Raw genomic sequence first — 12292 nt, 5'->3', positions numbered from 1 at the left:
ACTCCAGCCCTGGGGACCTTGATCTCTTTGGGTGGCTCAGTCCTGCCTCGGGAGGCAACAGACCTCCAGGCTTCACCAGCAGGTCCAGGGTAGCACCCAGCATCACTGAGCCTCAGCCTCCAAATTAGTCATCCTGGGGCATTTCGGACAAGCGAGAGCTTGTGGGAGCTTCACTCATTGAGTCACTCAACAGTATTTATTGAGCTGCTACTGGACCCTCACTGTTCCAATCTGGGCAGTAACAGAATCGGACAAGAGATGCTGATGAATGAACCGATGATTATGCATTGCTCAGATTTATCCTGCTGTGGCCTGCTGTGGCCTCCTGGGGATGGAAGCCTCTTAGAGGGACCCAGGGGAGGCACAAGAGGTGACATTTGACCAAATACTTGAAGGAAGACGGGAGAGCACCCAGCAGAAATCTGAGGAAGAGCAACCTGGGTAGAGAAACAGCCAAGGCAAATACCTGAGGCAGAAGGATGCCTGGCTTGTTCAGGAAGAGCAAGGAGAGCTGTGTGGCTGGGGCAAGGTACCAACAGGGAGAGGGAAGAGGGACCCGATCTGGGAGAACCCTGCAGGCTCTTGAGAGGACTTTGGCTTTAGCCTGAGTGAAATGAGAAAGCATGGGCTATTTTAGGAGTGGCTTGTTCTGACTTGTGTTTTTAAAGGATCCCTTTTTGCTTTGATCAGAATGGACGAACTGCTTTGATGAGAACAGAGTGGGAAGAGGAAAACCGACCAGTGAGGAGGCTTTTGCAGTAATCCAGGCAGGAGGCAAGAGTAGCAATGGAGACAGAACCTCTTCTCTGAGTCTCGATGGTCCCTGGGGGTTGAGGGGGAAGAATGTGACACTCTCAGACCTAAATGCTTATAAGCCAGAACTGTGCATTGGTCAGAATTCTTATTGCAGGGGATAGAAATCAAATCAACTTAGTTTTTTTTTTTTTTTTTTTTTTTTAAATGGATTCAAGTGAGGCTATAGCCAGCAGCCCATCGTTTTTAAGACTGAGCCACCCCTCCCTCCCCTCCCTTCAAATCTTTCATCTTGTCTTTTCTCATTTGTAGGCAGCCTGAAAGCTTCTGGCTTGCTCTCACTGACACAGAATTCTTCTCAGTTCTTCCAACCAGAAAGTCTCAGACTTGAGCCTCATTGGCCTGCTCTGGATCACATACTCTTTCCCTAACCAGTCACCACGTCTATAAGGCCGGAGCACTAGGGTTGACCAAACCAGAGTCTCCCCGAGACCCAGGTCAGCTGCAGGCCACGGGACAGCTCTCCCCTTTTGGGGGCCTTGGCTTATCTGCTACTACGCATGAGGCCACAGAAGCACCCAGAGCCCCAATCTCAGCCTTTTAGTTGTGGAATTATGATGATGATTAGGATTTTTTTTTTTTTGTCTTTTATATTTATTGTGAAAAATTTCAAATACAACCTGAAAGTTAGAAGAACAGTATCGTGAAGCCCTGTGATCACTCTATGGGCAATCTTATCTCTAAAGCCCTCACACACAAAGCCTTCACTACGTCTCATTTTGAAGTAAATTATACACCTCTCATCATGTTATCTGTAAATATTTCAACATTTATTCTAAAGCAGAGTAACTTCTGCAAACAAAAGCAAGCCATCAGTGCCATTTTTACCCTCCTAAAATAAAAAGGACATCTCAAATGCCTTAATCTCTCAAATTTCTAGTTTTCTCATATCTGTCACAATCTCTTTACAGTTTATTTGAATCAGGATTCGGATAAGGTTTATACCTCATCTGACAAATCTCCTAAATATGTATTTTTTGAAATTGAGTTTTTGGAATATGATTTACGTGGTGTATTTTTATCTTTTTAAAGGATACGGTGGTTCAATGAGTGTGGTAAAAGTGTGGTCAGGTAAGCCTGACCACAGTCAGGATGCAGAACTTTTCTTTCCCTCCAGAAAGTTCCCTCATACACCTCATGGGCAACCTGACCACCACCCAGTCCCAGCCCCTGGAAATCACTGATTCGTCCTCTGTTGCAATAGGTGTGCCTTTTCCAGAGTGCGGTTTAAATGGAGTTGCTTTGCTGTGTGTTGGCTTTTGAGTCTGCCTTCTTCCACTTAGCATGATGCTTTGGAAGTTCATCCACATCATGGCGTGTATCCCTGTCTTCTTCCCGTTAATGCTGCCTAGCAGCCATCGCATAATCGTTAGCGTGATTTATTTATCATGCTAGTTTTTCATCGCTGTGACATGATCTCCGAGAAAAAGCATTTTAAAGGAGAAAGGTTTCCTTTGGGCTCATGGTTTCAGAGGTTTCAGTCCAGCTTTGACTGGCTCCATTGCTTGGCCTGTGGTGAGTCAGAACATCATGGCAGATGGGACAGATGGGGCAGAGCTGCTCACCTCATGGCATCTGGGAAGCACAGCAAGAGGAAGGGGTCAAGAACAATATTGAGCCCCCAAGAGCATGTCCCCAAGGTCCCACCCCCTTCAGCCTCCACCACCGCCCAAGAGTCACTTCAGCTATGAATCTCTTGATGGATTAATCCACCAATGAGGTCAGAGCCCTCGTGATCCAATCACATCCCCAGGGCCACCTCCAAACATTGCTGCGCTGGGGAATCAAGCCTTCAACACGTGAGCTTTGGGGAACATTCCAGATCTATCATCTGTCAATATTGGAGCATTTGGGTTTTTAATCTATAACTGTCTCTCCATTTCTTTTTCCCCCAATGCCTTTGTTAAAGAAACCCATTCACTGGTTCCGTGGGGTTTCTGGTATGCTGGAGGTGGACAGTGGCATATCCACAGTGTCACTGACCATGTTCCTGGATTTCCTCCAGTTAGATCAGAGTCTCCATCTGATGCAAGTGTGCTTTGGGTCAGACTGTGGTGGGGTGTGCATTTTCACCAGGATCCCCGTGGGCCAGCTACATGTGTGTGTGTACGCGCGCGTGTGCATTTGGTACTGGGGATTGAACCCAGGGCCGCTTTACCACTGAGCCACACTCCCAGACCTTTTAATTATAAAAAAAAAAAAAAAAAAAAAAAAAAAAAAAAAAAAAAAAACTTTAATTTTGAGACAGGACTTCACCAAGTTGCTGAGGCTGGTCTCAAACTTGTGATCCTCCTGCCTCGGCCTCCTGAGTCACTGTGATTACAGACATGCGCCACAACACCCAGCCCTCAGTTACCCATTTTTAAGACATTAGTAACCACTGATGGTCATGCCTAGTGTCACTATTTCACAGGGTTATGAGTAGTAAATCCTAATGCTGTCATCTCTTCTTCATTTACTCTCTGGATAACTACACACACAGAAACTTGTCCTCATCTGTTTTGCGGTGATCTGGTGGTACAGGTAGACAATTTTGAGCATTTGAAAAGGATGAATCCAGGCTAAAAATGTATCCATGCCACCAAGAAGTTCCGAGGTCACAGCTGAAGTGTGAGCCCATCAGTAGAAGACGTGTTCAGCTCCCTGCCTGTGTTGGGCTTCCAGAAACCACACCTGATTGCATTTTCTCTCTCTCTCTCTCTAAGAATTCCAGTGCTGACCATCGAGTTCGACTGGACCTGGGCCTCTGGGACAAATTCAGTGAACTGGCCACCAAGTGCATTATTAAAATCGTGGAGTTTGCAAAACGCCTACCAGGCTTCACCGGCTTGACCATCGCAGACCAAATCACCCTGCTGAAGGCTGCCTGCCTGGACATCCTGGTATGAGCTTTATAAACTCTCCTGGGGTGGTCAGGTGGAAGGAGGGAACTGGGAGTCTGCTGCCCCCTGTGCCCACCAAGTTCCATCCTATCTGTTCCTCTCTCCATTGATAACCAAAAGCTCAGAGGCCCCCTGGTATTGGACAGACCTTCCTTCCCTCTATGCCCAGTGCAGGAACGTTCCCCTGTGTGATGTCGGGAGAGGGGCCCATCCCAGGCCTCCTAAGAGACCTCTTTCCAGCGCAGGCCAGGCCAGCCATTAGAAAGACCACCTTCCTCTCTTCTGCTCATTCTCCCCTGCCTCAGGGGACACTTCATGTGACAGCCATGGAGGTGTTTGAGAGACCATTAGAATTCTCCAGGCCAAGCTAACTGGAGATGCACAGTGGCGCCCGGGCTCCAGCCCCTTACGCCCAGCCTTACACCACCGCCCTCTGTGTCTGTGGCCGTGGGAAACCCCTTCCCTCTGCCTTACTGCAGCCAGACACCAGGAAGCCTCAGCAACAACAGGTTTTTCTCACAGTTCTCAGGGAGCAAGGACTGAGGGTGCTTGGCGAGGGCCCTTCTGTTGGGTCACAGATGAATGGCTTTCTGCTGTGTCTTCACAAGGCAGAGAGAGAGAGTGAGAGAAGAGAGCCTGCCTCTGGTCCTTTCATCTCCTTACAAGGGGACCATTGCCTTCATGGGGTCCTGCCCGTGTGACCTCATCTAAACCTGATTTTCCTAATACCATCTCCTGGGGCATTTGGGGTTCAACCTCAGAATACGAGAGACAGGACACCTTTAGTCCATAGACCAGGGGGCCTGTTTCCTCAAGTGTACCAGGGGGATTCCTGACGCCTCTGGGCTCCCTGCCATGGTCACACTGCAGCTTCTAGAGCCTTAGAGGGTGAAGCTGCTGCCACATCTCATCCTGCCTGGTCTCTGCTGGCCTCTGCTGGCCAGATGTCCATTTCTCCTCTGCCTGGTGGAGGCCTCAGGCATGGGGTGGCCAGTTCTGCCCAGGACTGTTTCCTTGGGCACGAGAGCAGGATGTGCCCTGCCTGGGGGTGGAGGGTGTGCAGAGAGGCCTGTGGAGGCAGTGGAAGGGATGGATCAGGAAAGAGAGAACCTTTGAGTTCCATGCTCTGAAAGCATGGAGTTTTCTTTTTATTATGTCTTTCAAACCTTTGGGTATAAACCCTTCTGCAAAGCAGATACCATTATTACAGTTAAACACACACATACACAGTCCACTCAGGGGTATGTCTTGATGAATTTTCTGTTGCTATAACAAAATACCCCAGACACATAATTTGCAAAGAATAGAAGTTCATTTGGCTCTTGGTTCCAGAGAGAAGCTCAAGAGCCCAGCATGCACAGAGGCCTTCTGCCGAATCATGACATGGCAGAGCATGTCACGTGATATAGAGCCAATGTGTCAGCTCAGGCCTCACTCCTTCTTATAAAGCCCCAGTCCCTTCATGAGTGCCGCACCCTAATGACCTTATCTAGTCTTCATTACCTCCCAAAGACCCACCTCTAATCAGCATATGAATTCATGTCCATTTCCAACACCTGAAATTTAGAAGACACATTCAAGTCATAGGATAGCCATTCAGGAAACAAAGGTCTCCGTGGGCCTCGAATTTCTAGCTCGATCTGAGGAAGGGTGTTGTTGGAGGCTCAGTCGCCTACAGGTGCCAGAGATCCTGAGAGCATATGTCTTCTTCTTGAAAGAAGTCAGAGGGTCTGGGGTGAACTCAGAAGCTTTCAGCAGAGCCAAACATCAGAGCAGCGCTCTCCTGTAGAGTTTGCTCACCTCATCCTTTCAGCCTCACAGAACTCTGGCAGGGATGGACATTCACCCGTTTTACAGATCCGGGGCTAGAGGCTGGGTGAGTTACCGAGTCAGGTCAGTACTGGAGCCAATACTCCAAACCCACGCACGTTGACTCCAGAGTCATAAAGAAGGTATAAAAGAGGACGGAAACGAACAGGAGCCCTTGGGAGTGGCAGAGGTGAGAGAGGTATGGGCCACAGGGAGAGAATCAGCCAGACTGACAGACACTTCGGCAAATCATTAAGAATGTTGATAGTGAGCGATCAGAGTCCTAAGTAGCCATGCTGGACTTGATAGTGCGTTCCTGACATAAAATGTAAGGCCCAGTAGGATTTCAGCTAAGCCTCAGGATGCCCTCTAAGATATTAGCAGTGCTGGGGTTACTGCCACATAAGAGCGGCCTCAGAGTCCCACAGTGGCTGAGTGATCTGGGAAGTGACACGGCAATTCAAGCCCCACACCAGGAAACCCGGTGTAATTCTGACACCCCTGCATGATGGAGCCATCCTGTAGTTCCCCAGGCTCCTGCTCTGACCTTGGGCCTCTGCTTGTTTCTCACTCAGTCTTGCAAGATGGTAATAGTTTGTGATCCACCTCTGCCCCCAGCCCCAGCCCAAGCCTTTTGGAAAGATGGAATAAGAGAGATGCTTGATGCTTTGAGATTCTCTAGGAAAGCATCTTGTTTCTGCAAAGTCACATGCTCAGTAATCAGGGTGTGGTCTCCATGAGATTTAAATCTCCCCTAAGACCCCCTCCCAGCCTCCTGCAGCCATCTTGGCCCCACCCTGCAGAGCTCCTCTCGCTGACCTGTGCATCCAAGGATCAGCCCGCAGCCCCTCAGTGAGCAAAGCGGAAGCTCTCCAGGCCTCCGTTTACCTATGTAAAGAAGGAAATACAGGTAACTAAGATGTTGAATATAGCGGTTCCTAAATGGGATGATATACGGTCATGGACAGAAGCACCTACCACGTGCTCAGCCACTGGTGTTGAAAGTGAGGGCAAAGCTGGGGACACACTGTGCAGGAAGCCCTCAGCCACTCCTTCCTGGCCTCAAGGGCATGGGTTGGGGTGTGACTGATGGAGGAGGACAAAGTCCTGGGCGGGGGGGGGGGGGGGGGGGGGGCAGAGACCTCCTGTCACATGAGACAGAGAAGAAGGCATTCGTACTGGATCCTAGACAAGAGCTCCTTTCTAAGAATTTGTAGCAAAGGAAATTAATCACAAGATCCTAGACAAGGCACAACTTCAAAGAGCATCTTTCGGATGACTATCATCGAAGCCAGGGACGGACAGAGTGAGCTAGACGGACCAGATAGAGATTTCTCAGTCCTTAGAAAGCAAAGTGGAGGTTGTCCCAAGGGTCACCAGGCTCAGATGCCACCCATTTGGAGCCAACCATCCCCCTGTATTGTGTGTGGCCTCCCAAGAAGACAGGTCCATTTGTCTCTGTTCACACGAGGACCAGGAAGATAGGATCGGCCGCTGCTCAGGCAGCAGGTCTCTGGGCAGGAGCCCGTGACCCAGGAAGAAGGGCGAGGAAGGCCTCACCTGCCCACCACCCCCAGGGGGACCTCCTCCCTTCCACGTGGCGCTCGGGGCCAGGCGTCACACACGGGGCTGGGACAGGGGTGCTCCGGCCTGGCTTTGATCACACGGTCTCCTCACCTAGAGCCCAGGCAGCCGAAATGTCTGCTCTGGTGGGCGAGCTCTTCACAAGAAGGGCAGGTAGACCGACCCTCTTTCCCTCGCCCACGACTCGCGTTGTCCCTGGCACACGGTCAGGAACCGCAAGGGGGCTCCCGGGGCGGCCCTCACCTGAGCTCCGTCCTCGTCTCCTTGGGTTCTTGCTGGTTCTCCTGCATCATCTTCATCCATTTTCTCCTCCTCCTCCCTCTCGCGCTCCTTCTCCCGGGCCTCTCTCGGGAGTAAAGAAGCACATCAATAGATCGGACGGCGTCTTACGTGTTGCCCGGAAAAATAGAAACCAAAGGAGCTGAGATGAGGAGGACGTGGAGCCTGGGATGTCCGTCCATTGCCATTGTCAGGGCCATAAACATCCTGGGTTTTGAGCAGGCCATGCCACGGTCTGTCTGTGGTTTAAAAGTTCATTCTGTATCATCAGAAGGTCCTGAGTACCTATTAGTTGAAGAGATGATCCTCACGCATATTTGCTGAGCACTTACTATGTGCCAGGCACTGGGAACATGATGGTGGCCAGAAGAGAAGTGGCCCTGGCCTTCCGCCTGGCTTGGTCCTGCCCCCAGTTTTACCACAGCACTTTTCTCCCTGTACTCCATCCACACACACACACGGCTGCACATTCATCCTGCCCCAGTTCTGGATAGTGGCTACAGAAGTGGGCTCTGAAATCTCATAATCTGGCTTTGCTGCCTACTAGCTGTGTGACCTTGGGTAAATTACTACCCCTCTCTGATCCTTGGTTTCCTCATATTTAAGATGAAGATGATAATTAGTTTCCTTTTAGGGTCTGGAGAAAGTGGAATGTGGTTCCTGGGGTTTAGTACAGTGTTCAGTGCCTTGTAGGCCTTGGTCACCTTACATGTTACAATTGTTAAGCTTCAGTACATCCTCACAGGTTGTTATGATCCACATTTTATAAACAAGGCTCCTGAGATGCAAGGGGAACCAAAGACCCATAGGGGTCCTGTGTGGGTTTTTTAGCCTCCTTTAGATAAAGGAGGTATTTTAGTCACCTTTTTTGCTTCTGTGACTAAAAGACCCAACCAGCACAATTGTAGAGGAGGAAGTGTTTATTTGGGGACTCAAAGTTTCAGAGGTCTTGGTCCATAGACAGCTGATCCCATTCCTCAGGGCTGGAGGTGAGGCGGAACATGGCGGAAGAGTGTGGCTGAAGGAAGGGCCTCACATGATGATCAGAAAACAAAGAAAGAATCCACTTGCCAGATACAAAATATAGACCCCAAGGCCACGCCCCCATGCCCACCTTCTCCAGCCACACCCTGTCCACCTTCCCTTACCACCCAATTAATCCCATTGGGATTAATTCACTGTTTGGGTTAAGGCGCTCATAACCCAATCATTTCTCCTCTGAACCTTCTTCCTCTGGGGGTACACGTCATACCCAAACCATAATAGGAAGTAAAATTACCTGCATGAATATGGATACCCTGAGCAATTTTCTGATGAGAAGATGATTTGTTAAAAGTCTGTGGTGGAAGCTGGACGTGGTGGCACATGCCTGTAATCCCAGATGCTCGGGAGGCTGAGGCAGGAGGATCCGGAGTTCAAAGCCAGCCTCAGCAACAGCGAGGCACTAAGCAGCTCAGTGAGCTCCTGTCTCTAAATAAAATACAAAAGAGGGCCGGGATGTGGCTCAATGGTTCAGGGTTCCTGAGTTCAATCCCTGGTACCTCCCCACACCCCCCAAAAAAGTCTGTGGTGGATTTAGTTTTTACATTGAGCTTAAACCACATGGGAACACGGATTCTTCACTGTCAAGTCAGGGTTTTCGCATCAGCCCTCGTGGCTGCTCAGGAGTGGAGGCGGGAGGTCCCTCCTCCCTGGACCAATCCTCCGCCCGTTCAACTCCTTCCGTCTGGAGCCCCGAGCCTCCCCGGCCCTTTCCCTGGCCTCAATGCCAGGTCTCCAGAAAAGTCTTCCTGCCCACACCCGGTCCCCGGCCTCACTGCGGGGCGCTCTCACCACCCTGAAGACGTTGTGTACTTAGAAAGGGGTTGACTGCACCTTCTGCCTGGGACCGGTGGCTCAGGGAGGCAGCAGCTATGTTGGGGTTGGCTTCTGAGGCAGGAAGAGGCCTTTGCGACTCTGTAGGGCGGGTAAGTGGCTGAGTTTCGCGCCGGCTGCTCTGAGCAGGGCCTCTGCGCAGCCTCCGGTGAGGTCCTGCCCTGCGGGAGGCTTGGCCGCCCGCCCTTCCCCCAAGGCAGACATTCCCAGGCGGGTCACAGCGGCACCTGGCTCCCGGTGACGCAGAAAGGACTGCCTGCATCACTTCCAAACGTGATTTGTGAGTCTTGAGGTCCTGGAGACCATGGGGCAGCCAGGGAAGGTCGTTCCCGTGCAAACCCCGAGTCCCCTTCCCAGGGACTTGATGGAGACGAGAGCCCAGGCTGCAGGGAAGCGAGTTCTTGTCTTGGACCCCAGTAAGCCGGCAGGCGGAGGTCTGGTGCCTCTCTGAGCCTCGGTTTCCCCACTTGGGTTTGGACCTAGTTCCTGCCCAGCCACGTGAGGAAGTCCAGCGAGGAGCAGGCTTCTCGGCCGGGCTCCGTCTGCGTCAGTGAGCTCAGCTCTGCAGCGTAGAAACCGTCAGGCTTCGGCGCTAAGCGACCTTGGTGAGCCTCAGGCACTCGTCAGTGAGATGGCAGTAATGGTGGCGCCTTCCCGGTTAGGTTGTTGGGAGAATGCACGAATCCCTGGCTTAGCAAGGGCCTCTTCAAGCAAGTCGCGTCTTCGTCTCCATGAGTGCTGGGACAGCCCCTTGTCACCTGGCCTGTGGGGTGCTGAGCGGCGTGGACGCTGCCCCGCCCTCTGCAGTAGCCACTGTCACCTGTACGGGGAGCACCTTGCCCCGTGGCTGAAGTACTGCAATCGCAGAAACCACACTGGGTTCCTGACTTAGTATTCAGAAGTGTGACCATTTTCTTGATGACTTTTTAAAATCTTTTAATCGTATTTGTTCTAATTAGCTGTACATGACAGTAGACTGCGTTTATTCATTTTGATAGATCATGTGTCAATGGAGTGCCATCTCTCGGTTTTCTGATTATTCGTTTTGCGGATCACATGGGTCAGGCAGTCTACATGTACAGGAGGTACTAATGTCTGTTCCACTCTAATGATACTGTTATATGGATTACATTTTGAAAAAATTCTGGATATATACTGTGTCAAAAGTATATCACTAAAATAATTTCACCTGTTTCTCTTTTTTGAATTGCCAGCTAGAGTGCTGGTCTAGAAAGCAGGTACAGTACAGTTCGGCTCGTGCATTTCCTTCTCAGGGAAGGCAGGCCCCCTGAGAAAATGTCCTGCTCCCATGAGTTCGTCAGAGCAAGTAGTATATGCCCTATATGTGTCATTGTTGTCATTATCTTGCCAAAACTTTCTCACAGGCACTTGGGGACAAGCAGTCAAATCAGATCAGTGTCTTCCCATAACTTTCAAATACAATCAGCATAGAGACCAAGAGGGTTGAGCAATTTGCACTTTCTACTTTGATGAAAAGCTGAGCGATTCCTGAATGCCCCACTCCAGGGCTTATGAGGTGGAAGAGGGTCTGAAAGGGGAATCCTGTCCATTTATTTAATAGATATTCATTAACCACTTACAGTGTGGAAGATACTGTCCTCGATGTTAATGACACTACAGAAAACAAGACAGATCAAGAGAAATCTCATTTTCAGAGCTTATATTCTAGAAGGGAGATAGGCCAATAAACCCAGAAAGCAAAAAATATTATAAAGAAAATAAAATAGGTTGGTGGGTCATGCTGTGGAATGCTATACAGCAAAGAAAAAGAATGAATACTGCTGCATGCACCAAACATGTCTTACAGACATCATATTGAGTGAACAAAAGTCAGGCACAAAGAGAATATCAGCATAGTTTCATTTGTCTTTAGTTCAAGAACAGGATAAACAGCTCTAAGAAGTCATCTGTTGCTACATAATAATATAACCACTAACTTTATCAGTTTAAAAAATGAGCATCATCATCTGACATGTCACTGCGGGTCAGGAGTCTGGTGCTGACTTAGCAGGGTGGTCCTGGCTCAGCACCTTGCATAAAGTTGCAGTCCAGGTCCCAGCCAGAGCCCTAGTTGTCAGAAGGATTGATGGGGACTTGACAGTCTATGGCCAGGGAGAAATGGGTTTTAGGAAACACATCCACTGCATTTTCTAAGAAGGTGAACTTTAAGCCGAGCTCTGCTTAAGAAGAACCAGGCACGTGAAGATGGAGGGAAAAGTGCTCAAGGCAGAGGGAACAGTGTGCCTTGCAGCATCTCAAGATGACCAACTGGAAGCCGTTAGGCTTGTTTGAGAAGGAACGGTTTCCCCCTGGTGAACATCTTGAATGGCGTGTGCTGTCTGCTGTGGATCGACCCCGAGCAGGGGTGGAAGTAAAGGATTCCCTAGAGGCGCTCACCAGAGGAGAGCGATGGCCGCTTGGACGAGTCTCTGACTCTGAGCCTCCGGTCTCAAGCAGGCTGCTCCTAGGAGGTGCGCAGCATGCACGTGCTCATCCACAGTCCTGGAAAGACACGTGGTTGTCTTGGGCAAAGGCAGGAAGAAAGGGCTCTTTTGCCTTGGAGCGGATCAGCTTGGAGCATCAAGAGAGCTTTGTGCTGTCCCGCAGGATCCTCCTCTGGTGCGTCAGCCTTGCTCGGGCTATTTCCATCCCTCTCGTGGGGCCTGCGTGCTGGTCTTCCTAGAGGAGGGACCCTCCTTTCAAACAAAGATCGTTTTCATCCCAGAGAAGAGCGTGGTGGTTGCCGCTGGCATTTGACTTGAGTGTGACAGAATGAAACTGCTTCATTTCTCTCCAAAGGCAGCCGCCACCACCAGGAGCTGTTCAGCGGGCGCCTGCTACACACAGCCTGTCCTATTTCAGGAAAGGGCCAGGGAAGGCAGGCCCCTTGGATAAAAGGCGACATTGAACCTCTCCCTTCTCAGGCCATGTGCATCTGTCTCTGGATGCACCCTTTATGCTCGGTTCTGAACTTTCCTGGGAGAAAGAGCATAGTTTCAATGCTTCATCAGAATTCAGATATGTTCCAA

General features: G+C 50.2%; 1 protein-coding gene across 7 annotated transcripts in view; it reads left to right on the top strand.

The window, feature by feature from the left end:
• Positions 1-12292, top strand: part of RARB (retinoic acid receptor beta) — a 716333-nt gene that overhangs the window by 696172 nt on the left and 7869 nt on the right. For all 7 annotated transcript variants that reach the window (XM_079114293.1, XM_079114292.1, XM_079114294.1 and 4 more), the window contains one exon: positions 3519-3695. In XM_079114293.1, the coding sequence (XP_078970419.1) occupies positions 3519-3695 (177 nt within the window). The remainder of the gene's footprint in view (positions 1-3518; positions 3696-12292) is intronic.

Source organism: Sciurus vulgaris, assembly GCF_902686455.1.
Source record: "Sciurus vulgaris genome assembly, chromosome: 16".
Lineage (NCBI taxonomy): Eukaryota > Metazoa > Chordata > Mammalia > Rodentia > Sciuridae > Sciurus > Sciurus vulgaris.
The sequence above is the reverse complement of the archived record's forward strand: the minus strand, read 5'-3'. Positions and strand labels throughout refer to the sequence as shown.